Raw genomic sequence first — 26,009 nt, forward strand, 5'->3', positions numbered from 1 at the left:
CCGTCCTTAAACCTATTCACCGACCCCTCAGCGACATCATGTGGACTCGTAGAAAAACAGCAGCCACACACAGCATGTAATTAACTGGACAATTGATTTAATACTTAAATTATCGGTCAGTCATCGTTACTCAGTGATGAATGTACACCAGATGAATACGAACAGTACTGCAAATGAAAAAAAAAATGATACAAATAGCACAAGCACTAAATAAACAAAGGCTTAAATGTCCATTTATTTACAATTTATACAAACATTCAGGAAAGCACTTCATGAGAAGAGCACAATTAAATAACAGACCATAAAGAAAAGTCCTGAAAAGACTCCAGAATCTCACTTGAAAGTATGAGAACAACAGAAAATATTTAGAGCAACCAAATTGCACATTAAAAATACATTATCCAGCCCATATGAGTGACACGACAAACAAGTATACATGCATACATACTGTTCCATTCTTCTCAACTCAAAATACCGCTCATGTCATTCAGACCAGTGGGCCCTCAGTACCACAAGCAGTCTCTTACGCTTTGACCATGAAAACCTAAGTGGCTGAATGGACTGTATGTGTTCAGCATGAGGCCATGAACCCCCAATAGCCAGTTCATCCTATCTGATCAATGCAATGCCATGTAGTGCAGATGCTATGGGTAGAAGTGGACAAAAGCCTGTGAGGCCTTTTCTGCATGACCTTAAGGTTCATTACACCCAGGTAATTCACTCATCGGTACCTCATCGTGTAGTGTGCACAAAGCCAGCTGAGCCCTGATTGGTTTGTTGACTAGATGGGCGACAGCTGCTGGGCTCTCACTGGTCAGTTGACACGGCAAGCGCGGATCATGAGCAGCTGCAGCAGGATGAAGATGGGCGAGACGATGAGGCCGAACCAGAGCTCCCGTGCCTGTTCCTGCTCTGCGAGCTTCTGGCAAAGGAGGACCTCGCAAACCAGCTTCAAACTGAGCACGGTGAGGACCCACAGCAGCCTCAGCACGGCCAGCCGTCGGTCGCCTTCTTGGTACAGGCGGATGGACACGATGGTGGTGAAGTAGGTGCTGAGGCCGTCAGCGGCAAAGAGAGGCACGAAGACCAGCCACCAGCTCAGGCCCAGGGTAAACACGTCAACGTGCAGCGCCACCAGCACGCTAAAGATCAGAAACGCGCCAAGGTGCATGAAGAGCTCAAAGGTGGCAAAGCCCAGCCACTGGACCAGCTCCCGCAGAGAGAACAGCATGGCTAACGTGATCAGGGGATGGTTAAATGGTAATTTTGTGCCAGTGCTGCCACTGGACTTCAATGGTGAGAGGAGTCAGTTTGCGGATTGGGCTGGCTTTGAGGGAGTAGGCATTGGGAGCTTGAAGTCTTGAACCATCACTCAATAAGCGTGGAGCTGGTAACCCCCACAACCCGAATCATGATAAGAAGGGCTGATCTTCCGTCCTTATGTTGATGTCTCCGTCATCCTTGTGAGACAGTCCACATTGATGTCCAGCGTTTCTGAATGACAAGAAATTATGAGTAAAAACATGCTAAGAATACCCTCATAAAGTACAATACGTTTACTCTCATTTTCAGGTCTCTGTTGTGATTCAGAATCTTAGTGGATATTTCAGTAGTGTTTGAGTTTTTCTAAAGCTGATTATACAATGACAAAATGAAAACGCCCCTTGACATGATTCAGTGAGCCAGCGGTGGATTTCACTACTGCGAAGGTTAACTGACAAGACTTACTTAAGTTAGCAAACGTTAAGCATTAAGCTTCCCTTCAACGTCTACCTACGTCTTTAAGACAGACATTGACAACCCAACAAATATAAATTATTCACACACGTCAATAATGTGTTCTGTCGGCTCCCACATACCTAGTCTGTGTCAGCAGCAAACACTGCGTTTTAAACCAATAGCTCACGTCAAAGGGCTAAACAGCTAGCTAGCAAGCTATCTCTTTCAAAATGTAAGGAAGCATTATCTCCGTAATTTCTCATTCCAACTTAAATTACAAAAAGAATAAGAACGTATCACGATACTCTGCAACTACCAAAACTATGACAAAAACACAGTGACCAGTACAATATCTAAACAACAACATATTCCAGCCAGTAGCTAGCTATTTCAGATATTTACCTTCCGTCAGTCGCCCCCACATTAAATTACCGCGAGACTAACAGCAAACAACGATTCGTTTTCTACGGTGGCCGCGAAGAAGAAGCACGTTCTTCATTCGAAATACTTGAATTCAAGGGTAGGGGAGAGAGGACCACTTGTGTCGTGGGTAAGATTTTCTTGCAGTTATGATACAGGCAATATCTGATCTGTCCACTGTCAAAACACCATGTTTGACTATGAAATAGTTTAGGCTCAATTATGACTTTGCAATCAAGGCAGTGTAACAACCTGAAAGTTACCTGTGATTAGCCAACACTGTTAGCTAAGATCATATTCTGCGACATATCTCTTCACTGACGTTAGCAAGATAAGCTAGCTAGCTTGCCAGACAGACAGCGAAGCTAAACTTTAACTTTATAAAAATGTCAGCATAACATCAGTTAATACCAGTGCCTCAGTATATTCTATCAGAGTTATGTGGAAGATTCGAATGAATCAAGAATGAAGGTTTATGCTTTTGCAAGAGGTTTAGAAGTTGTACAGTTTTGTACATTTTGTTGTGTATTGATTATGCATCACATTTTGTTCCCCCCTCTTGATTATGCATCACATTTAATCTTTCTGTTACTTTAATTTCAGTCATGGCATTTCTATATTTACGTAGATCAGTCACTTGCAAAACAATTTTAATTATGTTTAAATGCCTCAATTCCAAACATGTTTTTGTAAATGTTAATGATGTTTGGAATATTTGAATTACACGGATTTTTTAAGAATCAGTTGTCTCATTCGTTCATTTACGCTTGCGATGGATGAAGCGGCAACGGGAAGATTCCATTGCGATTTTTACGCATGCTTGCTCGTATTTGGATAGAGACGAATCTTGTCAAAGCAACTTTCTCATTTTCTCCTGAATGCCTTTAATCGGTGTAAAAGTAAAGCTTATGAGTGGATGTGTAAATAACAAAATATTTAGACTTTTAAAAAGCCGACCCCCTGTATTTACCATCTCAGACTCCCCACTCATTCAGTAGAACTACTTATTGTCTAACAAGTATGAGGAAGGTAGCAATGAATGCCTGCTCTGTAAAGAAGACAAACAAGCCTGTCTAAGCTGTCCACCCACACTTTCTGTTCGCAGGACAATGGAGCAACCAGCAGAATCTGTCCTCCACAGCGGGTACTTCCACCCCACGCTCAGATACTGGCAGACCTGTGCCTCAAACCTGAGACCTGATAACCTCATCTATCCCATCTTTGTCACGTAATGTCTCTCTTTTTTTAACGATATCTGTAGATCTGTAGTCTGCTAAATTACTAAATGTAATTAACTTGATACGCAAGGAGTTACTGCTGTTTGGGTCTGTTTTTAAAGTTATTGTCAGTGGATTACATCTTCTGAGGTCATGTCAGCATTGTGTATTCTTTTGTCATAGTGACAGTCCTGATGCAGTAGAGCCCATCGGCAGTCTACCTGGTCTGGCCAGGTGAGTTTCCGAAAGCTTTCATATCCAAGCAAACTGTTTTATCTCACTAAGTCCAATGGGGGATAAGTGCCACATCAAATTGTCATCAAAACTGTTTTCAGAACTGTTACAATAATAGGAACACAGTGAGTCCAGGGATACACTGCCACTGGCTGTAGTCCATTGATAAATAGTGTGAGACAGGGTGGACCCAGTGTTAGCCTCCAAACCCTGATAAGAAGAAAAGCCGTTAGTTCTTCATCTTTTTCAGCTGCACACAATATTGTGTCATATTGAAATGCATGAAATAGTTGTATTATATGGATGTATATTTACATAATTTTACATACAAAATATTCTTACTTCATGGAGAGTTTCAGTTAAAAATAACAAACAAACAAACATACAAAACAGTAGTGCTTCGTTCATGGAGCGACTAAAGGATTTGAAAGCATTTGAGTACATTTTGTCCTCATTGCCAATGCTGTCTCCTCTGCTCAGATATGGCGTGAACAAACTAGAAGGAATGCTGCGCCCCCTTGTGGAGAAAGGGTTGAAGTGTGTGCTTATTTTTGGTGTCCCTGCAAAAGTGGCCAAGGTGTAGTACCTCTTGCATACACACAAGTAACACAACTTGCTTCTAAATCACACTGTTCTCCCAAGCTTTGCCTCACAGTAACTGACACGTTCCCCTTAGGATGAACAGGGTTCAGGAGCAGATACTGATGACACCCCAGCAGTTCTAGCTGTGAAAAATCTGAGGGCCAACTTCCCAGACCTGGTGTTAGCCTGTGATGTTTGCCTCTGCCCTTACACCTCACACGGCCACTGTGGTAAGTAACACTTCATTCCAGTGGCCTTTTAATAAGTGCTGTTGTTCGCAGCCTCAACAAGACCTCTGTAATCCTATATGTATTTAGCCACTGAGTGATACCAGCAATGTAAGAGGCTGGATGAATACAGCCATTCACCAGCAGCTACTTTCTGTTGACCCTTGGTGTTTGGCCACTTTTGTTTTATCTGACATTTAAAGGTCTTGCGTTTCTCCCACAGGAATACTGCGTGAAGATGGCACTTTAGACAACGCAGCCAGCTGCAATCGCTTGGCTGAGGTGGCACTGGCCTATGCCAGGGCTGGTGAGTCACTTGTTCTCTTTTTCACCACCCTGTGGTACCCATGCAACTGACTTTTTTTTTCAACCTCACTCAGTCTCTCTCTCTCTCTACACAGGGTGCCATATAATTGCCCCCTCTGACATGATGGACGGGCGAATTGCTGCCATCAAGCAAGCTCTTATATCCAACGACCTCGGCAATAAGGTAGTGTCTAAACTAGGATTGTCATGCGTAGTGCCTGTTTGCCATCATTAAATCCCTAAGTGATTTATTTTTTGAACCCCAAACCAAAGTTTTATATCTGTTGTTCATAGGTGTCAGTGATGAGCTACAGTGCCAAGTTTGCCTCCTGTTACTATGGCCCCTTCAGGTAATCACTGTTTGCACACAGCAAACAGACTTATCTAAGTTGTCAAAGATCAAAACATTCCCCCCTAGTCATTGAACTTCAAGGTCTGAGCTGTACTGCTCTGGATTTGTGTCCCCAGAGATGCAGCCCAGTCTAAGCCAGCTTTTGGAGATCGGCGGTGCTATCAGCTGCCCCCTGGTGCTCGAGGACTGGCACTGCGAGCATGTGTGAGCATTCATTATCTCTCTGTACAGTGGAGCCTCCGTATCTGCTGATTCGGTAACCAAGGCGTCAGTTATCATCCGGAATATCAAGAAAATATTGAGTGGAAAATTGCCACCCAAAAAAAGTTAATCAATTTTACATTCCACGCCACTTTGAGTAGCCTTTCCACACCGTTGTGCTAAATACAAGACTCATGTCTTTAAGCACATCTCATTTCTCATGTATGTCTGTCTTTCATTCCTCCATCCTTGTTGTATTCCGTCCTCGTCTCCTTCACGTTTTTATCAAAGGGAAGGGCTAGGACATAACGAATGAAGGGAGAAGGTAAAAATGTCATTGAGGATTAGGCAAAAACCCAGAATCCCTTTAATTCGAGAGAGAGAAACCACATTCACATAACTTTTATTACAGTATATAGTTATAATCGTTTTATTTTAAATTACAATTTATCATAGGTATGGATGACCGCAAACAATAATATATATTAAATTGTATATGGTGTTCGCTATTTCAGCACTTTTGGCTATCCGCCATATGTCTTGGAATGTAGTACTATCACCCGCGGATACGGGGGCACTACTGTATATCCTATAGAGGATGGTGTATGGATGGATGGATGGATGTTTAAGGCATTGCATGCACAGTAATGTAGCATAGCAACATAAAAAGTACAGTAAATGTACAAAGATCATTCCAAAGCAACACTATACAACCATTTGCCACTTATTTAGGTATGTTTTATGCACAATGTATTTTGGAGAATTATTTCCACCAAAATGTAAGGAAAGCCTTCACAGCTTGTTGGTTTTTACAATCTTTTTTTCGCTCACTCTTTATTTTTTGACTCACATTTTTCTCCATAATGGTTCTTTACAAGAAAATGAAATTGGATTAAAGTACTGTTTGTACCTTTTTTGTTTTGTTTTTTACTCAGGATCGTGACGTGAAGGAGGGCGCGGACATGCTGATGGTGAAGCCTGGCATGCCTTACCTCGACATGGTAAGGGAGGTGAAGAACAAGGTCAGTGCTACCCTCCATTCCTAAGACAATAATGACTTTATTCTAACTCTTTCAATCTCCACAATTGATTCCTGACTCCTAGGTTTCAGTGATGAACAAAGCCATCATATTCAATATGGTCGCTCAATTTCTCCCTGGTGTTTTTCCTTGTCCAGCATCCGACTCATCCACTGGCGGTGTATAATGTGTCTGGGGAGTTCGCCATGCTGTGGCACGGAGCTCAGGCTGGGGCCTTTGACCTAAAAGCTGCAGTGATGGAGGCCATGACTGCCTTCCGACGTGCTGGTAAGACCAGGCTTTTTCCCCCCCAAAGGATGTCTGTAGTAGATGATAAGCCCTTAGTCCCTTAGACAGAAAGAGCTGTTGGACATCATCGGCACTATTGATTAGAATTACTTTTGGTACTTGGGTCTTTGATTTTGAGATAAGAAATAGGCTTGAAAGAAAATTATGTGTCACATTTTCCTGGTGACCATGACGAAACACTTCTCTTTACAGGTGCTGACATCATCATTACCTACTACACACCTCAGCTCCTCACCTGGTTGACAGAATAGAAACAGTGGACCAAAGCTTGCATACATCAGTCATTACATGCTAAACAGAACTGACAAAAGGGGTTACAAATTAAACTGACAGTTTTTAGCGCACCATCTTCCCTCAGAGGTTATTCTGCTGTGTTCAGTGTCATACTTTCAGCCTATATTGTTTTGCTTTGTTAGTTTTTTTCCTTTTGTCATAGAATGCTGTTGTACAGTAGAGGTAGTTCTCAAAGAGCCAAGAAGAGACTGTGTAAGACTCACAGGGAATGTATTACTTGTGAAGCCTTGGAATACTTCAATGTTCAATTCATTTGAACATTGGGGTAGCTTGATAAGTCAGATATTATAGGCGTTTTGGGATCTGTGATTTGTATAATTCTTTTAAAGCCCTTTAAGATGCTTATTGCGCTACCTTTGTAAACTACATGGAATACATGAGCTTGACACCTACAGTGTTGTAAATCATTTCCAAGAGCACTTGTATGTAGAATATACAGTATATGTCATTTCCTTTCCTTCTTGCCTTCTTTAGACATGACAGGGTTTCCAGGATAACATATAGCATAACCTAACCACTATATTTGCTATACTCATTTCTAGCACTACACCAATTAGAAACATTTTATATTGAATGAGACAGGGATATACCTAATCATATACAAATAAAACTGCTGCAGCAACTGAGATTTTATTGTTTTTATTTGGGACTGTTTGGGGTCATCAGACCTGTCCACCTCCTGCAGATGGAGTTTACAGACAAGTAATCATGGTAAACAGTGTGGAAGAAAGCCAAGAAGGACATCAACATGTGATGAGATGTTACTCTTTAGGTTGTCTGAGATGGTTGCCTAGGAGGTGGTAGTTTTGACTGAGGTAGGTGGACATGATGAAGCCTCACTGGAGACACAATACACCTCCTGACCTATGGAGTAATACAGGTGTAGTTATGTGTATTTACTTAAACAAATGTGTAGTTATTCATCAATAAAAGTGTAGTTGGTTTATAACAGTAATTTAATATATTTGATTTGATCGTGTTAACGTGAAATAGTGTGGGTATAGTGTTAAACGGCAGTGCCGTTGCATGAGAGGGGGAAATGTATATTTACACGCAAATTTGAACTTACGTGGTCTGCCATGTCAACCTGCCGAGTGTCCCTTGGAGGAACTGCAGCAAGCAGCCAGCCGGTCAGCAATGTAGGACACGGCTACACGGTACAGAGGAGTAATAGCCAGAATGACAGAGAATGTGTTTTCCTTTGTATGTTTAAAATGACTTATATTTGCATTATAAAATTGCAGAATTTCTGATGACAGCTGAAATGTCATTGGTTGATCAAACTGTCAACTAGCCGAAGAACTGTGCTATTCGGTTGTGTTTACTTTGATGTTACAGAACTCGTAAAATTATAGGACCTGGGTCAAGTTTCCACCAGGTTTCCATTGAAAGGAAGGCGATGAAGAGAACACTTCTATTCATAAGGCACATATTAATGCTGAAGCTTAGTCTGTTTACCATATTAAAGCTGCATTAAACCACACTCTTTTTATTTTTAAAGAACGCCAAAGAAATCGACAGATGTGAGGTCATTTTGGTGAAGATAAGAAGGTTGTTTTTCACACATTTGAACAAGTTTGAATTTGTCTTACCACTGAATAAGAGTCACAACAACATATCCAGATTCAAGAGGTTGTTCTCAGCTGTTTCTACATGCAGATAAAGTTTTAATGCATAGGATGAATGGGAGCGTTTCAGGACAACTTCTCCCTATTGCCCTCTTGACCGATTGAGACGCTAACCGTCAACCAAGGAATAGTTATGTGCGCCAACGTCAGTTCAGCCAATCACGTTAGATCAACCCTGAGACAGTAGCCTACCATTGACTCTTAAATAAATGGCTTCCTTACCTCTACGTAATAGGCCTATGTTTATAAAACGCCCCCTATGATCTACACCAAATATAAACATTAAATAAATATTAATGCACAGGTGACGTTAGTATAATTAGGTTGTGTTTTCTAGATTTTCATTCACAGTAGGCTTCTCTTTGTTATATCAAACTTGGACTTTTGTCAACAAAAAGTGATATGTTTTATACAGGTGGACCATTATGACGTCCATAATGGAGTTTAACGTAACATTGAAATTACCATGTAATGTCATAGAGACGTCCCAGAATGTCTTAGTTAAAATTCGGAAATACTGACAGGAACATTTTACACGCCTACTGTGAATTGTACCGCACAAATACTGACAGGAACATTTTTACAAGCCTACTGTGAATTGTACCGCACAAATACTGACAGGAACATTTTTACAAGCCTACTGTGAATTGTACCGCGCTGTTTTGCTGAGGTAAGAAACTATTCTCAATTCGCAATTTAGAATAAATAGACTATGTAAATGTATATATAAATTGAATAAATAATTAATTTACATGAATTGGAAACAGTTGTTATCCTTTTCAAGTTTCTTAAAAAATATAATGGAAGATATAGACCACGATAGTCTGAAAAAAACAATTCGTTTTGACTGGTCCTTTGGTCATGTAGACCTAACCATGCTGTTTCCATTCGCATAGGCTGTTTTAGATTGCAATAGGCCCAGCCTACTCTTACTATTTTCAGGTAGCCTACAAGCCATTCTCTTCAGGGGCTTAAAACACTGCCCTATGATTGGCCTCTTTGATTGGAGTTTGGATCCTGAAACACTTAAACACCTGATCAAATTGTAACAAATGTGAATTTATGTGAAACCCGTTTCCATCAATATATGTCTCATTTTGGTCTTCCTCTTCAGAACATATTACACTTCATCACAAACTTTGTGAATCATGTGTCTGACTATGAAGACGGTGGCTGACGAGAAGAGAGGGAGAGAGAAGGGGAAGAAGAAGGAGGGACAGAGAGTGGCAGGTGGTTGGCGTGCCAAGTTAATGAACTGCTTTCTATGTGGAGCAGGCAACCAAGATCAGGATGAACAAATAGAGAAAGAACAAGTAAAGACTGGGCAGAAACCAGAAGAGAAGCAGAGCCAGACAGGTAAGCTAGTGTAACCGGTGTAACTTCTGCGTCGTGTAATGAATGTGACCCGTGGACACCTGTTGCTGAGACGTGATTTTATTTCCTGTCTGTGAAAGCACACCAACAGAAACACAGTTTGGTGAGCTCCCGTTTCCTAGCTCCACTGTTAATGCTAGCCCCCACATGTAGCAAAAGGAAAAACATATAAACAATATGTCAGAGGGATATTTCATGAAAATATTTTTTTTAGGCAATATAAATTAAAAGGCAATATTTGTTAGATTGTTTATCCCACTGAAACTCAACCACCTACCTCTTTCCCAGCATATATCAAACAGGAAAGAGGAAGGGGGGGGGGGAGGAACAAAACAGGGGGAGACAGGGGGGGCTACCATAGACCCCCAATACCAGTGTGCTTATGATTTTAAAAATAAAAGGTCAAAAAGAAACTGAAATACACGTAACAGAATATCTTGTGCAATTATTAAAACTGTATTTCTAACCTGTTACACTAGAGAGAGGACAAAGAAAAGCGATTGCCCCTCCACGGGCAGCGATGATGGCTGAGAGAAAACGGGAGATGGAGAAAATGCATGAGGACATGAAGAAATGGGAGATGTACGGGGTGCGCAAAAATGTCACTCAGAGAAGCAGGAAGGTGGTGGAACAGGAGATATTAAAAATGGATGAGGACATGAGGAAATGGGAGATGCACTATCAGCAGACTAAGAGAAGCAGGAAGGTGGTGGAGGTCAACAAGGAGTGGAGTCAAATGGCCCTGAGATCAGAGGATGCTGACAAGAAAGTTACGTTCCGTGAAGATCTCTGTGAGGTGCGGTTCATTGATGAGGAGGCAAAGCCAAGCCAGGGAGATCAGAAAGTACTGGGGGAGAGAGGACAGCAGGAACAGGAAATTGAGAAGCATGTTGAGAGGAAGTTGACAAAGCATGAGGAATATGACATGTACTTCCAGCAGGTGTTGAAAAGGCTCAAGGATGAAAAAGAAATGAAGAAGAAAGAAGCCATAACAGAGACATGTATAAAAAAGGAGGAGCTGTTGCAGGGGAGGGGGGAAGGACAGATTGCTCTCAAGAGGCAGGAGGCTGCTGTTATCTGTCCTGATATCTGTAATGCTCTGCTGTTCGTCATGATTTGCTTGACCTTCTGTGCGTTTGACTTTTTCCGATAAATCAACCTTCTGAAGTAAGCAGGGTGGGGTTGGAGCGGAGGGATGGAGGTTGGGGTATAATTGGACATAAAAATTAACTGAAAACCACAGGAAAGAACTATCAAGTACTATTGTGAAAAGCGATGTTTGAGGTACAATTCTGAACAGGCAAAAGCAACATTTGAGAGGTACCAAAAATGGGCTGGGGACAGGGAAGGAGAAGGTGGCAGACAACTAGGAAAGAGTTGCAAAAGAAAATTATATTTTAAAAGAAGAAGAGGGGAAAAGAACAAAAAGGAGAAGAGGTCAAAAAATAAGAGGAAAGGAGAGGAGATGGAAAGGACACAGAGAGGATGTGACTGGTAAATAGACACATTACATGTTAATTATGCTTTAGCACTGATGTGTGAAACCACAGGAGACCATTGCTTTAATGACCTGTAATTATACATGTTTTGCCCATTCCTTTTAAATGTTTGTCCTACACTGTGTATGTGTGTGTGTGTGTGGGTGTGTGGACGTGTTTAAAACAGGGATATACAAGCATCCGTCGTTCCTGTTGGGGAACTTTATTTGAGGCTATTACTTTGCCCCGCAGGTGATGTATGTCCATCCAACCATTAGAATCCCCAGCTTTTGCTTTTTGTCCTTTTCCCATCTCATCACCTCTTTCTTACTCCTGGCATTGTTCTTGTTTCCACAGTCAGAGGCTCTATTGTATTGGAAAGGCAGTCAGGGGGAATGAATGGAGCCCCTTTAAGATGAAGGTAAATGGGCTGGGTTATGGAGGGTGTGGAACATCTTGCAAAAGACATTGTGTGTGATTGCCTCATTTCCCTCACCTTCTCTGTCTTTGCAGTGTACGTGATAATGGATGGATCCAAAATGTTCCACTTTTGATATCCTACACAATAATGCACACTATGCTGCAGGTACTGTCTCACAGCAAGAACAGTCACAAATTATGCTCTGTCACATTCCACTCTAATAACAGTCCCATTGTGCTTACCTCCACAGCTGAAGACCTTACTGACCAACCGAGGAGGTATAACGGGCAGCTGGACAGTCTATCTTTGCTCTGAGCACATTCCAGTCATTTAATGATGAATAAAAATAACCTCACATGAGATTCAGTTGGTGGTTGGTTTATTATTATTAAAGCACAATATTGTGTATCATATGTGCACTTCAGGACACCTCAGATTTAAAGAAAAAGGCAATGTAGATCAGGTTAATTTATTTATTTGTGTGGGTATCGTTTCAGCGGGAGTGAAAATGAGAGTACATCGAACCTCATAATATGTTCTCTACCAAACATGCACCATATGTAAAATAGAATGTGTTTTACAGAAATGATGCAATATTTGCCACCTTGCTGAAAAAAAAATATTGTCTGATAATGCTCAGGAATGTTATATGGCTCTGGGCTCTGTAAAGCACCTTGATACAATTGTATTGTTTTGGCACTATATAAATGAAATAGAAATGAATTAATGACTGGTCATTGTGGGATAGCTTGGAAATAATGTCAGATTTAACATTACTGTGCATTAAGTTACTGTAACAAGCTCAGTGAATGTACAGGGAGAGTTTACCATTTTTCTGTATTCACATACTTTATGAAAAAAAAGAAGCCATCTGAAAAAAGAGCATGTGAAATAAACTAAGAGCAAGTGAAATAAACAAAATAAGTTGCCCACTGAGATCAATCCATCGTTTCTCATAAAATTGTTAAGATACCTCATTCACTAAAAAACAACCTGTCAGTATAGTCCATTTCTGATATTTACTGTCTATGAGTATAATGATTGAGTAGGCGCAGCCTGTGCATCTCTGCTATCGACACGCTGTAAATTGATTCGTACTGTCTGAATTATTAGGGAGGAGGATCGTCCCTGACCGGTGTAACAGATTGTTGTTGTCATTTTGCTGGAGAGCTAGCCGATGCTAACCTTTACCGTGTTCTTGTAAATACTGCTATTTGGCAGGTAAGTTTGAAGTAATTCATGATGACATAAATACACATAGTATACCGTCCCGATCTTGCGCACCAAAGTACTTGCGTGGATATGGTTAGCTATTTGCCTAATCAGCTTAGGTTACACTTGTCGTAGCCAGCTAACGTTACCCATCGTTAGCAAGATATCGAGCCGTTAACATTAGCATAGCTAACCTTAGATGTTCTGTTGAAAGTTTCCCAAGTTAACCGGTCCCATACGTTTAATTCATGACAACAGGAAAACACTCAACAAATCGCAACTGCAAACTGCCATCTTTTAGGGCACAGTCTTTTATGAACTCGCGTATATGTGTCTCCAACGTTGTCAATGGAAAACATCGTAATGTCTTAACTAGGACGTGTAACATTACTATAGCTGTGTTTTTCTAACTAGCTAACTGGCTAACGATGAAGCTAGCTACCCGAAAACAACATTTCGTTCGCTGGCAAAATGATACTGTGCACAAAAAGCAAACCGACTTGCAAAGCAGTGGCTGTTGAAGTGTGTTTACGCGTCATTAGGAAGTTTAGAATATTGACCTGAAAATCGGCATCATTTTTGTTTGTTAGGAGCGTTTGACCAAATGTCAAGGGTCTGGAATGTTGGCAAAGCTGGTTAGCTGGCTAGCTAGCTAGCTAGTTGACGTAAGCTGATATTCAGAGTACCACCCAGTACAGTACATTTGCCACCTGACCAGGCAGAGATGTAGTGATGTATGGTTTGATGTTTTGCCATGCCACAAACTATACTATATAACTATAGTGAATGCCTTCAATTCAACTTGAAATGAAAGGAAATTTGAATCAGTTATGACATCCTTTCCTTGCATCTCGGTGTTCCCTACCATATTTGTTTGACAGTACACCCAAGTTGGGAACATCAACCCATCGCTCAAATTAGCAGCGTGGTGTGGTGGTCACAAGTTCACGGCTCTCAGCTGTCATGGCTAATTCGAGGGAATGGGGTGGCTGTATTTTTTACGTTTAGACTAAAAGTGAAGGAAGTCATTGACAAAACAATTGAAGGTTTAACACAATAAATAATAATTTAACAATAAAAAGGTAATGCATAAGTAAGTCATGTTGCAGACCTCTTGAAAACTGTAAGCACAGTAAGTCTGTACTGGTACAAAGGGAAACCACAATTAAACAAGATCAGTAAGACAAATAGGTCAGTGCATCAAATACATCTTTGTGTGAAATGTGGCTTGTGTGTACATTTGTTGTTTGGTGACATGCAACACCTCTCTCCATGCCTTTTTTTTTTATGTCCCAGGATGTCAGGATGGCAGACGTCCCTGCCCTGCCAGACAGCCTGGTGCTTGAGATCTTTTTGCAACTGCCCCACAATGCAGTGCTGAGTGCTGGCCTTACTTGCCACCAGTGGCTGGCCGTCTCCCGAGACGAGTTTCTCTGGAGAGAGCTCTTCTACAGCTACTATCGCATCCCTCGATCTGTGCCAAGGCATCCAGGTATAAATCATTTGACCCTGGCTGCAGCAATGTACCTTCAAAGGGTAAATGTTGGCTGTGTATGACATGAGAAGGATGTGTTTGACCTATGCATTATTATTTTAATTTTTTTTACCTCAACTGGAAATTTTACAGAAACTACTGTTTGCTGTGTCTTTGGTCACCTGGTCTGGAGCATTTTTTATGGTGCACTTTGAGCTGCACTGACTGTAATGCTGCATGACTTATTGCATGACTTATCATCATTATTATTATTATTAATTTTAGCAGTAGTAGTAGTAGTAAGAGTAGTGTTAAATAGAGAGAGCTTCTGTAGCCTGTATTCTGTGTCATCTCTATCTCTGTCTCCCCCATCCAGCGGCCGTGTCCTGGTACAGAGAGTTTAAGCGTCTGTATGACTGCATCCCATGTGTGGAGGTCCAGACACTGAAGGAGCACCATGACCAGGTGCTGCACTTGGCCTTTTCCCACAGAGGCCACCGCTTCTCCTCCTGCTCCAAAGACTGCACTGTCAAGGTAGGCTCCATTTGTCTGATTCATACCAGCAGGTCTATTACAATGAATCTGTTATTTCAGCCAGCTAATAGCAAAAGTGCTTATTTCATTACATAGTCAGTACATGTTTTTATTTTTAATTTCCATATGCAACATGTTAGTTATCTCAGTTGCAAGAGTAGCAACACTTGTTGAAGAGTTAGAGATAGTCACCTACACTGGCATAAATTACATGTCTGCATATATCATTTCCGCTAATAATTATTTGATCCCTGATCTCATCACCCCTGTGACTTGGCACCCATTGATGGGAAATTATCTGATTCTGGAACATTCTCTTCCTCTCCATCTGCCACTGCAGCTCTGGGACACGGAGCGGCTGGATGGCACCATCACGCTGGTGCACAGCTCCAGCATGCGGCAGTTCAACTGGGGCTACACCCAGTTCTCTCAGTTCAACGCCGACGACACCCTGCTGCTGGTGTCAGGGGTCTACCTGGGCCCCCATCACTCCTCCTCCGGGGAGATCGCCGTCATCAGCTTAGGTGGGAGTTTGCTCTCTTTCTGTCCCCCTTTTTAGTCTCTCTGTCTCTGGTTTTTGTCTTCATTCAGGCTATTTGCCTGTTTTGGAGTCAAGTGTGTAAACCGCCTCTCTCACTCACAGACCTACTCTCTCTCTCTCTCTCATTCACTTTCACAAACTGTTTGTCTCTATGGCAGAGGGTGGGACTCTATTTGATTATGTGTTCAGGACTTTACATCACATGACCATTGGAAATCAAATTAAGCCAATTGCTTGATTTGAGGCAGACATCACCTTGTAGAATCAAACATCTAAAAATCACACGAACGCAAATAAACACACACTCATTGGGAAGGATGATAAAGGGACTTATTTCAGTGAAGCTTTTCAATTCTCAAGGAAGATTTAAGAAGTAACTAATGCACCTCTTTATACATTCAAACTCCTTGTAATAACATAAGATATGGGATAAATAGATATAATTAGAGTAGCCACTCAAATGGCAGGTATTGCTTTGGTTTTATTGGCTCACATGTTTGTTTGGCTACAGTATGCTTTATGCATTCTGCTATGATATGATCTGTTGAAATTGTAAATACAGTTTCAGAAATCCTGCTGTTCACAGAATGTGCACACTATGCATTAAACATTACATTATGAAAGTAAATTTCATACTTCTGTGTGTTTGCAGAAAATTACACGCTTCTATCACGAGTACGGAACAAGCCCTATGATGTATTTGGCTGCTGGCTGAATGAGACCCATCTAATCTCTGGCAATCTACACTGGATCGGCAACATGACCTCCTGCTCTGTGCTCTGGCTCAACAAAGCCTTCCAGGTCTGTACCCTCTTTCACGCAGACGCAGACACAACCCTTTAATGGGTAAAAGATCTGGTGCATGCTTGTAGAGCTGCTCTTTCCCTGCACTGGTCGCTTTTTGGGCTAGTATAGTTAAACCACAAAAATATGTAACTCTTATCAAGCATATCCAGACATTGACTTCAAGTGTGGCCCTAACTTGTAAACGACTCATTATTAAATGTTAAGATATTTCCTGAATGACAAGGTCATTTAACACAAAATGTGTATTGCTAATAGGCAGTGAAGTTCTAATAGCAATATGGCATTCATCCACTAGAGCAGGGGTCTTCAACCTTTTTCAGCCCAAGGACCCCTTGGCTGAGAGAGACACTGAGCAGGGACCCCCACCCCCGAATTTGGGCCTGATATTCATATAATTTATTTGGAACTAAGTGTCAGTCACACACACACACTCCCCTACACATGTTTAAACAGAATTACAAATCATCTGTGACACACAACTCGTTTCAATTCATTCTGTTTATTATTGAAATTTTTTCTCCCTTACAGTTAGCCATCACTCTGTATTCAATTAGGCAGGGACAAAGAATTAAGTAGCTTGAGAAGCTTAAGTACGGATGAAATATCTCATACCTAGTGAGAGATCTGACGTTTGAGAATTCATCATTCATGTCTTTGGCAACAACATTCTCCCTATGAAGCATGCAGTGCGTCATACAGGGCTCTTGCACCGTCTGTGCACATCGCGACACATTTTGGCCAGGGTATATCATGTTCACGGAAAAAATTGTCGATCACTTTGAAAATCTCTGAACTTTTTTTTACCTCCAGGCAGCTGCTTACACAATAGAAATTCCTCCTGCATCTCATTTTGGTCGACAAATCACAAAAAAGCTAAAAGCTGAGCGTCGTTTGACACATCGGTGGGTTAATCTAATTGTAGTGCTAAATAATCTGCCTTCGGGAGTTTTGCGACTAGTAGTGCCCTCACATCAGCTGCCAATTAATCAATAGTGCGGGCATTGGGATGCTTTTCAGTTTTTTTACGTAGGCTACTCATCCTTCCCAAACATTGTTTTGCACATATCACTAGCTGTTGGCCATATTAAACTTTCCGCAATTATGTATGGCTGTTTGGTCTGAGCGACACGTAATGCAACTTGATAAGAGGCTTTTAAAGCTAGCTCGCACACTTTGGCTGATTGTCTCATCAAGGTCTGCTGGCCCTCAAAAGATTTTAAACGGGAAATATTAAATGTTTTCTTTTTCTTTCAAGTGAGCATGGGTTGTCTTTGAGTGTCGTTGCAGCTTTGATGGTTTCATAGTTTCGTTTAATAGCACGGAAGAGCAAACCACGCACACTGCTAATTCTTCACTTCAATTTTTACGTTCTGCTTATGTTTATGTAGTCTTTTGGACGTTTTTAATTTTTGGAAGAGGGAAAAAATGCTTCAGATGAAATAATTTGGCGGACCCCCTGGGGGTCGCAGACCCCCGGTTGAAGACCTCTGCACTAGAGGAATAGATTATGGTTATGATTGACACACGCCCTGTTCGAATAGGCTTAAAATGCTCCCTTCCTTCCTTCCTTCCTTCCTATTAAGAGAGCAAGGACTGTTCGAAATGTCTTAAACCCTCTCTTCCTCTTTAGTAAGATACCTTGAAATACGTCACATAACGGTCATTTTTCAAGAGAGCATCTGAGCTGCCTTGCTGTCTTATGGCGGCAGGTATTACCCATAACTCTCTGCGCCATTCCCTAACCGGAGACAAATTTTAAAAAAGATGGCGGATGAAATCGTCGAAGTTCCTAAAAATTTACCGAGAAATAAACAGTGTACTATGTACTTATGTCATGATTGATTAAGAAAAATAGTCTGTTTCGTTAGCGATGTATCCGTTAGCCAGGTCGCTAACAGTAGCTGCTAGCTAGCAAATAAGCACACACAGGATGATGACACAGCGTCATGTTGCCGTACATCCTATCTTAATAGACTGTTCGAAATCAAAGGTTTTTGAGATACCTTCCCCCGAAAGGACCTGTCTCGTCAGACACCTGTCTAACAAGACATCAAGGATTAGACAGCTATCTATGAGTTGGGATTGGATTGCATATGCCAGGGGATTTTTGTTGGTTCACCACTAGAGGGCAGTACAACACGATGAAGTCCCTGCATTTATCTGGTACCTCACATCTTATTGCAACCTGCATGGATATCAATACAAACCAATCAACACCAAAGTAAAATATTTACATGCATTATTTTGGTGTTGATTGCTTAAAATGTTAGGTACCAGATAAATGTTACCTTACTTTGAATACCTGCTTACTTGCACATCAAATGAAGGACCAGAATTTGCTAAATTACTTTGTCTTTCTCTCAGTGTTGGCACTGATAGGAACATTCCTTCATACTCCCTCATACAAATACACTTAGTTTGAACTGGTCCTAAAATGTAAGTGTTTGTTTATATGTAAGTTACACAGTGAATCCTTCACTGAAAAACTCTGCCTTTCCTTGGATAGGATGTGGAGTCAGAGAACGTGAACGTGGTCAAACGCCTCTTCAAGATCCAGAACATCAACGCCAGCACCATCCGCACGGTGATGGTGGCACACTGTCGGCGCCACGACACTCCTGACCTGCTGCTGGACTACGAAGCCCAGTCACAGGCCCGCGCTCTGGCCCAGCAGACCGGTCACAAGCACCAGCCGATACTCTTCGACCTGGGCGGTACAGACAGCGAGGAGGAAGAGGAGGGATGTGAGGAAGAGGATGATGAAGAGCAGCAGCAGGGGGAGGGGAGGCCGCTGGCGGCTAACCTGTCCCAGGTCAAATACACACCCCTGGAGCACGTTATCCAGGTGAGGGTGTGAGGAGGAGAGGTGCCATTTGGGGGCTGGGGGGGTTAGAATGGAGACTGTGTTCAATGCTTTTTTTTGTAAGAGAGACAAATCTCACCGTCATCATCTTTGATGGTGATGTAGCAGGACTATGCGTAGGGTTTTGGGATTGCTGTGAAAATCTTACAAGACTCTCATAATCTTTGGTGGTGATGTCAGGTGTGTGTGGTGCATGCGTTTAATCTATTAAATAAATTGGCCTGTTGTGTTGACTTCATAGATAGTCTGTTGTGTTTTTCTTCCTTTGGCATATTGTTCATATCTCAGCCATCCTCTCTCTCTTGTTTGGTAATTTATCCCTCCCTCTCTCTCTCTCTCTCTCTCTCTCTCTCTCTCTCTTGATGGGTCATTTATCCTCTCACTCTCTCTCTCTCTTTTTCTCTCTCTCTCTTGTTTGGTCTTTTATCCTCTCTCTACCTCTGTGTGGTGTGCTGCCAGGGTCGGCGCAGTGGCATGACTGAGGAGCGGGAGCTTGAGAATAAGGTGGCCATGCTGATGGGCAAGTCTCACACCAAAGCGTCCAACCCGTCCGTGTTCTCCTCCAGTGCCGCCGGAGAGGCCGAGGACATGACCTACCTGCTCTTCACCACCGGCAGCCTTACCTACTCCCCCCACCAGATAGGTGTGTGTGTGTGTGTGTGTGTGTGTGTGTGTGTGTGTGTGTGTGTGTGTGTGTGTGAGTGCATTTGTGTATATTAATTGTGTATATGTCCTTATTAATACCGCCCACAGGTGTGCTAACCTATCCCTGGACCAGACAGCAGGGGCGTGTTTGTGTTTATGTCCTTACCAATAACCTCCAGCAGATATAGGTGTATTTTTATATGCATGTGCGTGGTACTACAATACCTAAAACAATACTGTAATACTTCTGCATTGATATCTGTTCCTCGTGATGTTAAAGCTGCACTCTGTAAAGTGGGTGTTAGTTAGCACAGGCTGAAAACAAATGCCTGTGGACCTACTGACCTTCAGTAGGTATGACTGCTGCACCATACCAAAATGATTCGGGCAGGCATGTTGAAGAATCCTTGAAAAAAAATCTGTCCTTACTGACAAAGATATGGGTACAGTCAATTGTTCAGTGGGTAATTACAGAGCTTTGGACAAATGACTGATTTCCTTCCAGAGTATTTACTTAACCGTACCAGATATTGCAGATATTTCAAATTCATTGCATACTGGAGCCTTAAAGCAACACAATGCAACAATTTGCCACTTCCTAAGGTATGTTTTTACAGGCAACTAGTTAAGGTATCGTCTTCAAATACATGTTGATAGTATAGGGTCATATGGACAGAAGTCTTTCCCACTACCCATCCAGGATATGCACTATGTAGTTCCGTGTTCTGGGCTGGAACACCCCGCGGGAATATAATAAAAGCTTTCACAGCCCAGCATTGTGGCATTGATGTTTACGAGGTTTTTGCTTGCCTTAAGTTAGCTCTCTAGATTTAGACCAAAACTCCTTATTGCTGCTTGAACCCATGCAATATTTTTTGGTGTGTGTGTGTGTATTAATCTGTTTCTGCCTGGTGGTGTAAAGGCATCAAGCGCATCATGCCTGACCAGATGACCACCTGTGGGCCTGTGCTGGGCGAGGAGCGCAGCTCAGATGAGTTCTTCGACTCGCTCGATCACGTCATCGACATCCACGGCCACATCATTGGCATGGGCCTCTCCCCCGACCACAGGTGAGTCAGTTAGCCAGTTTCTTAATTTATTATTATTATTGTTTTTTTCCCCAGTTACAATATTACAGCATGTACAGGTGTTACATGTACCTGGTAACATGGAGAGAAACCACAGGCAGGGTGTTAACAAATGCACCATTGCAATGGTATCACATCCATAGATCCACAAAAAAAATCACATTCAGATAGATCACAGTAGATATAATGACACGGAAGATGCAACAGACGGAGATACGATATGACCTCTCTATTTTGAGTCGCTTAGGCATGACTTCAACAGAAACTTTGTGGTTTTATGATGTCATCTTTGTATTTTTAACTCTAATTACGACTTCACGTCTTGGATTGTCAGACTGACTGTCATTACCTCACAGCCCACAGCATAAACAAAAGTATCTTGTGTCTGGGTGTGTGATTACCACAACTAAGGGAAATACCCCACAAACCCATTCATGTACATCATGCCAAAAGGATTGTCTGTTTATTTTTAGGACTTACCAGACTGTGGTCAGCCAGTGCAATGAGGGATGACAAAAGACAGTTTCCTGCCAAATGTTATAATCTTTGATCTCAATCTGGAACAGCTGGGCAAGCTTCTGCTTGGGGGGGACTTTAATTTGGTGACTCTGCAAGAAAGTAGGCGGGGTAGGAAGGGGATTTCGAGTTTGTGAGGCAGTTGTCATAGATTTATTGCTTAAATATCAAAGCCCAAAGCCAAAGAGACGGCCAAAGGAAAATAAAAGGCTACGTTGACTCAAAGTGTCTGCCACTACATCAATTCAGAGGTAAGAGGTAGACATTTGGAAACATACACAGAACACACACATAACACACTACTCTTTTTCACATCCTTTTGCAGGTGTCATCTATCTTGTCATAGGTTGATGCCATAGTAACTGTTGCAATAACATATTTAACTAAAGAATCCTTGGGTGGCCCTGCTCCTCTCTCAGGTACCTGTATGTGAACAGCAGGGCGTGGCCGGCAGGCTGTGTGATCTCTGACCCCATGTCGCCGCCCCCCATCGCAGAGGAGATTGACCTGCATGTCATTGACCTGAAGAGCCTGCGCGAGGAGAGGCGGAGCCTCAGGGCCCACCGTGCATTCACGCCCAATGACGAGTGCTTCTTCATCTTCCTGGACGTCAGCCGGGACTTTGTCGCCAGGTAACCAAGCCACTGACGCTCCTTGTGTGTCCTTTCAGGGCCTACATATAGGCGTCTGATAAAGGATCCAGGGGGGCTATGATCCTTATTGTAATGAAATGAATAGTATTTCATTTCATTATATTGGCAAAGAGTGGAAATGGTTGAAATGATTTGCAGTGTCATATTGTGTTGACTTAAATGACTAAATCCAAATATCCCATTCTTCATTGCTCTGCCTCCGTCTCCAGTGGTGCGGAAGACAAGCATGGCTACATCTGGGACCGCCATTACAACATCTGCCTGGCCAAGCTGCAGCACACAGACGTGGTGAACTCCGTGGCCTTCAGCCCGGCTGACCAGGAGCTGTTGCTCTCCGCCAGCGACGACTCCACCATCAAGGTGTGGCGCTCTCCCCGCGCGATGCGCCTGGCACAGTGCCCGCCACGGGCCCTCCGGTCCGGCCGAAACCTAATCGCCAACTTGCTCACCCGCCGGAACACCCACCTGAATGCCAACGCCAATGTCAACGTCAACGGCAAGCCCTGACGGAGAGTGAAAGAAAGAAAGAAAGAAAGAAAGAGAGAGAGAGAGAGCGCTGCGGAAGGATGTGGGAGAACAGTCTCGACTCACACTCCAGGAGGGGGCTTGGTGATGACGTCTTGACTCCATCCACATCGCTGCCTTTAACTCCCCTCCCCTCCATTTGTCGAGACCAGCGCCTCCCCCCCTAGTTTCTCGCAAAGGCTCATGGGAACTTGGAGGACTAATACAGGTCTGAGCCACTATGAGGTGCACTTTGAACAGTTTAGCTCTTACTGCCAAGGGGGAGTAGGGGAACATCTGGCAAGGCAGGGTTGACCTGATAAACAGCCCGGCTCTTGGAGTGAAATTAACCTCTTTCCAGGGATGACCTGTAAAAGACAGGAAGAAGACCTGCAACAATTGCGAGAATTTCATGGAGCGGAGGCAAAAATGGTGTTTTTTTTACTGCAGTGATTACAGAAAGGATTAATCAGGTGTTCTGTCTGAATGACAGAAGGAAAGAAAAGGTTCTAGAGGTATGGGGAGAGCGGAAGAGATGATGATGATGATGACGACGACGACGACGATGATGAGAGAGAGAGAGAGAGAGAGAGAGAGAGATGTGGGTGGCTGAGAAATGTGTGTGCCGGATCACTTTAGTGTCTGCAGGTTTTAAACTCCTCACAATCCAACAGTGTTGACCTCCACTAACGCGTGCACGTGTGCATGAATGTACGTTATACTTTTACTCTTTCAGGTTTGTTTGACTTTTGTCCTGTTTTTTTGGTTTGTTTTAAATGCTCAAATGTGTGCCAGCACAAAGAAACCATGCACAGGACAAGAGACAAGAGGAAGAAACCAGGATGGATACAGTGTGGAGCATTAATTTTTCTACGCTACAGGCTGAAGGATCAGTGTTTTAACAGAATAAAAAAGCCAGGTGTATGACTAAGCCACTGAGTGCATGAAAACAATCAACCGCATCCTTGGTCTGGTGTGTTTCTCATGACAAATCATCGGGATCGTTTTGGTTTCATTTTTTTTATCAATCTACAAATATTATCCAGTTTGAACCAACCTGTAGCACATGACTGCTGGGTGGTGTAGCTTTTTGCCCAGTTCACTCAGTTCATCCTGACCACTACAGATCTCTCTGCTCGCACTCACTGCTGTTACACCCCCCCCCCCCCCACCCCCCATTTTCTTTTTTACTTGTTCAAAAAGAAAAACCCTTAAGTTTTGGTCTTTGCTCGTGTTGTGAAACTCACCCTAAAAAAGCATGCAATTGTTTTCCTAGTACAATGGAGTCTGGAAGGCTGGTGAGGCCTTCTGTTGAGGATCATTGATAATAACTGACTTAATGAAATGTTTGGCCCCTAATATTTAAAATCCACAAACATGCATTGATTCTTTCTCTGCTGGTCTTTACTATTTCCCCTGTAGTCTGCTAGATGTTAAAATGATATTTAAAAAAAAAAAAAACACCCTAATCTTAAGTGTAATTGCTTGGTGTGATTGGCAATTGTGTATTTTTCATTTGGTTTACGTTTTGGTTAGGAATATGTGGCTTTCGGTGCATCTAAAATCTCCCTGAAATGATTTGGTCAAAAGGTTTCTCCCCGTTGCCCCCCCGTTTCTTTTTTCCTTTGTTTCCCCTCTAGCATGGTTGTGTTACCCTGTCTCACACACAGTCCCCCCATTACACACGTCACTGTACTGCATACAGAAAAAAGCCTGTGTGATGTTTAAAATCATTTTGAATTAAACTATTTCACTTTTATCTCATCCCGCGTGTGGTGGTTCTGAAAACAACACAACACAACACAACACAAAGACCATTAACTAGTGGTTCTCAAACTTTTTCTGTCATTCCCCACTTTGATCAAGGGGGCCTTTTCAAGACCCACCTGTCCCTCATCGCTCCAATAAAATAGTAGGCCAAACTTAAAATTGTCAAATTTATTATACAATAACAAATACCATCAGTTCAAAAATAGAGAAAATCAATAACAAATAACATGTTCAGAAATAGAGAAAATATAAGTGAAATGGTGTCAATCCTTGCCTCAAATGGGCTGAGTTCCAAAAAATAAAGAAATGGGGCCTACTATGCAATTGTGTTATCAATGGTAGGCCGAGCTTAAAATCTCCCGTTAGTCAAAAGCGCCTGCTAAATTACTAAATGTAATGTAATGTAAAATTGTCAAATGGTAGTGAATCGCCAACCTTTGTATTTCGTGTCACAAATGTATCCATAGCGTCAATATTAGCCTATCGCCCACTACACTTTCATGCTCCGGAAAAGTTTTTTTTCATTAACCCGCTGCAATTAATACGCCGACGTCAATCAGAATTTTCGCACTATGGTTCCAGGTCACATTTTCATCCCGGTCCCCCATCTAATACAGTGTTGTATAATGGTGCGGCTCCTATAATGTATAATGTATTTAAAGGAGCAACACGTAGGCTACAGGGTGGGTGTGGTAGAGCGAGCGAGAGAGAGAACGAGCGAGAGAGAACGATGATGCACACGTCACGGATAGATCAGATGTAGCGACTGGAGCAAAGTTATGATGCTGTAACATTGAACTCTGTGCAACCAGTGTGGAGCAGTAAACAAAAAGTCTGCCCTGTAATCTCCGACTACGACTAGCAGGAAAAATTAACAACAGGCTAATTAATACAATACAATAGCTAATAGGCTAATTAATACAATATTTCTTTGTTTGAGTGTGGTTGTTTAGTGCGATGGGGGTGTATGATCGTTATTGTCTATAAAGGAAGGCATTGCAACGGGGAAATTTCCTGTTCATCGCGTCTGTTCGCACCCCACCTGTCACGTCTCGGCCCCCCACACTTTGAGAAACGCGGTATTAACTTAAGTTTATTTAAAAGCTTGCAATATTCATGCAAGTGTAAATGTTGATTCAAAATTTTTCAAAAACAACATTTAAAATCTGAGCTGGTCTGGGTTCACTCTTGGTGTGTGTGTGCCAATAAACATTTAACATTTCAATAACAGTTACAAACAAATTACATACATACATTAGATTTTAGTCTGGTGGGTGGTTGTGTGACATTTCAGTCTGGCAGGATTTACCATCGTTTCTCCCATGATTATCTTGCACCAGGACTTAACGGGCTTCACAAAAATTTATATTTTTCAGTTTCTCAAAAAAAAACTTTCACTGGTGGTACATACATAAATCCCCCAACAGCCTGACAGATATGCTGTAGTTAGTCTAGCCCCTCACCTTAGGCCTGCCCAGTGTGGTCTTACATGCTGGGTACCGGGATGGTGTCCTACCTGGTATAGCGTTCAGAGTTCAAGACCTTCAAGCCTCTCCACCTCGACAAGGTCACAGCACACAGAGAGGTGGCACAACCAACACAAGTGTGAAACCGCCAGCTC

General features: G+C 42.3%; 4 protein-coding genes and 1 long non-coding RNA gene across 6 annotated transcripts; 3 read left to right on the forward strand and 2 right to left on the reverse strand.

Moving 5' to 3' along the window:
• Nucleotides 1-77: 77 nt before the first annotated feature.
• Nucleotides 78-2,213, reverse strand: tmem203 (transmembrane protein 203). 2 transcript variants are annotated; one of them, XM_012817365.3, is made up of 2 exons: nt 2,122-2,213; nt 78-1,494 (listed from the first exon to the last, which is right to left on the reverse strand). In XM_012817365.3, the coding sequence occupies exon 2, from the start codon at nt 1,229-1,231 to the stop codon at nt 815-817; it is 417 nt and encodes a 138-aa protein (XP_012672819.1). In that variant the 5' UTR covers nt 1,232-1,494; nt 2,122-2,213; the 3' UTR covers nt 78-814. The 2 variants fall into 2 exon arrangements, with proteins under 2 accessions (XP_012672819.1, XP_031433117.1); XM_031577257.2 differs by lacking the exon at nt 2,122-2,213 and adding an exon at nt 1,860-2,109.
• alad (aminolevulinate dehydratase) lies at nt 2,181-7,502 on the forward strand. The gene is made up of 12 exons (XM_012842167.3): nt 2,181-2,269; nt 3,245-3,367; nt 3,540-3,590; nt 4,071-4,167; nt 4,267-4,402; nt 4,623-4,706; nt 4,801-4,889; nt 5,000-5,055; nt 5,174-5,261; nt 6,194-6,280; nt 6,436-6,565; nt 6,779-7,502. Exons 2-12 carry the CDS (start codon nt 3,249-3,251, stop codon nt 6,835-6,837), a joined length of 996 nt encoding a protein of 331 aa, XP_012697621.2. The 5' UTR covers nt 2,181-2,269; nt 3,245-3,248; the 3' UTR covers nt 6,838-7,502.
• Nucleotide 7,503: 1 nt separating this feature from the next.
• LOC116222756 lies at nt 7,504-8,730 on the reverse strand. The gene is made up of 3 exons (XR_004164774.2): nt 8,473-8,730; nt 7,950-8,030; nt 7,504-7,744 (listed from the first exon to the last, which is right to left on the reverse strand). It is a non-coding gene; the product is annotated as an uncharacterized LOC116222756 (long non-coding RNA).
• Nucleotides 8,731-9,624: 894 nt separating this feature from the next.
• Nucleotides 9,625-11,385, forward strand: LOC122133334 (trichohyalin-like). Its single transcript, XM_042709314.1, has 2 exons — nt 9,625-9,864; nt 10,362-11,385. Exons 1-2 carry the CDS (start codon nt 9,657-9,659, stop codon nt 11,033-11,035), a joined length of 882 nt encoding a protein of 293 aa, XP_042565248.1. The 5' UTR covers nt 9,625-9,656; the 3' UTR covers nt 11,036-11,385.
• A 1,461-nt stretch (nt 11,386-12,846) lies between these two features.
• Nucleotides 12,847-24,377, forward strand: fbxw5 (F-box and WD repeat domain containing 5). The gene is made up of 10 exons (XM_012816569.3): nt 12,847-13,002; nt 14,290-14,485; nt 14,844-15,001; nt 15,342-15,525; nt 16,195-16,343; nt 18,856-19,194; nt 19,672-19,855; nt 20,780-20,927; nt 21,881-22,093; nt 22,324-24,377. The coding sequence occupies exons 2-10, from the start codon at nt 14,299-14,301 to the stop codon at nt 22,619-22,621; spliced, it is 1,860 nt and encodes a 619-aa protein (XP_012672023.1). The 5' UTR covers nt 12,847-13,002; nt 14,290-14,298; the 3' UTR covers nt 22,622-24,377.
• The last annotated feature ends 1,632 nt before the right edge of the window (nt 24,378-26,009 follow it).

The sequence above is a fragment of the Clupea harengus genome, chromosome 12 (genome assembly GCF_900700415.2).
Source record: "Clupea harengus chromosome 12, Ch_v2.0.2, whole genome shotgun sequence".
Taxonomy (NCBI): domain Eukaryota; kingdom Metazoa; phylum Chordata; class Actinopteri; order Clupeiformes; family Clupeidae; genus Clupea; species Clupea harengus.

Excerpts from the sequence above, each read along its gene's own strand:
- alad (XM_012842167.3), top strand. The coding sequence starts at position 3,249 with ATGGAGCAACCAGCAGAATCTGTCCTCCACAGCGGGTACTTCCACCCC. Across the intron at positions 4,168-4,266 it reads TCCCTGCAAAAGTGGCCAAG|GATGAACAGGGTTCAGGAGC; the intron begins GTGTAGTACCTC and ends CGTTCCCCTTAG. Across the intron at positions 4,403-4,622 it reads CACCTCACACGGCCACTGTG|GAATACTGCGTGAAGATGGC; the intron begins GTAAGTAACACT and ends TTTCTCCCACAG.
- LOC122133334 (XM_042709314.1), top strand. The coding sequence starts at position 9,657 with ATGTGTCTGACTATGAAGACGGTGGCTGACGAGAAGAGAGGGAGAGAG. Across the intron at positions 9,865-10,361 it reads AGAGAAGCAGAGCCAGACAG|AGAGAGGACAAAGAAAAGCG; the intron begins GTAAGCTAGTGT and ends CTGTTACACTAG.
- fbxw5 (XM_012816569.3), top strand. The coding sequence starts at position 14,299 with ATGGCAGACGTCCCTGCCCTGCCAGACAGCCTGGTGCTTGAGATCTTT. Across the intron at positions 15,002-15,341 it reads CCAAAGACTGCACTGTCAAG|CTCTGGGACACGGAGCGGCT; the intron begins GTAGGCTCCATT and ends CTGCCACTGCAG. Across the intron at positions 19,195-19,671 it reads CCCTGGAGCACGTTATCCAG|GGTCGGCGCAGTGGCATGAC; the intron begins GTGAGGGTGTGA and ends GTGTGCTGCCAG.
- tmem203 (XM_012817365.3), bottom strand. The coding sequence starts at position 1,231 with ATGCTGTTCTCTCTGCGGGAGCTGGTCCAGTGGCTGGGCTTTGCCACC.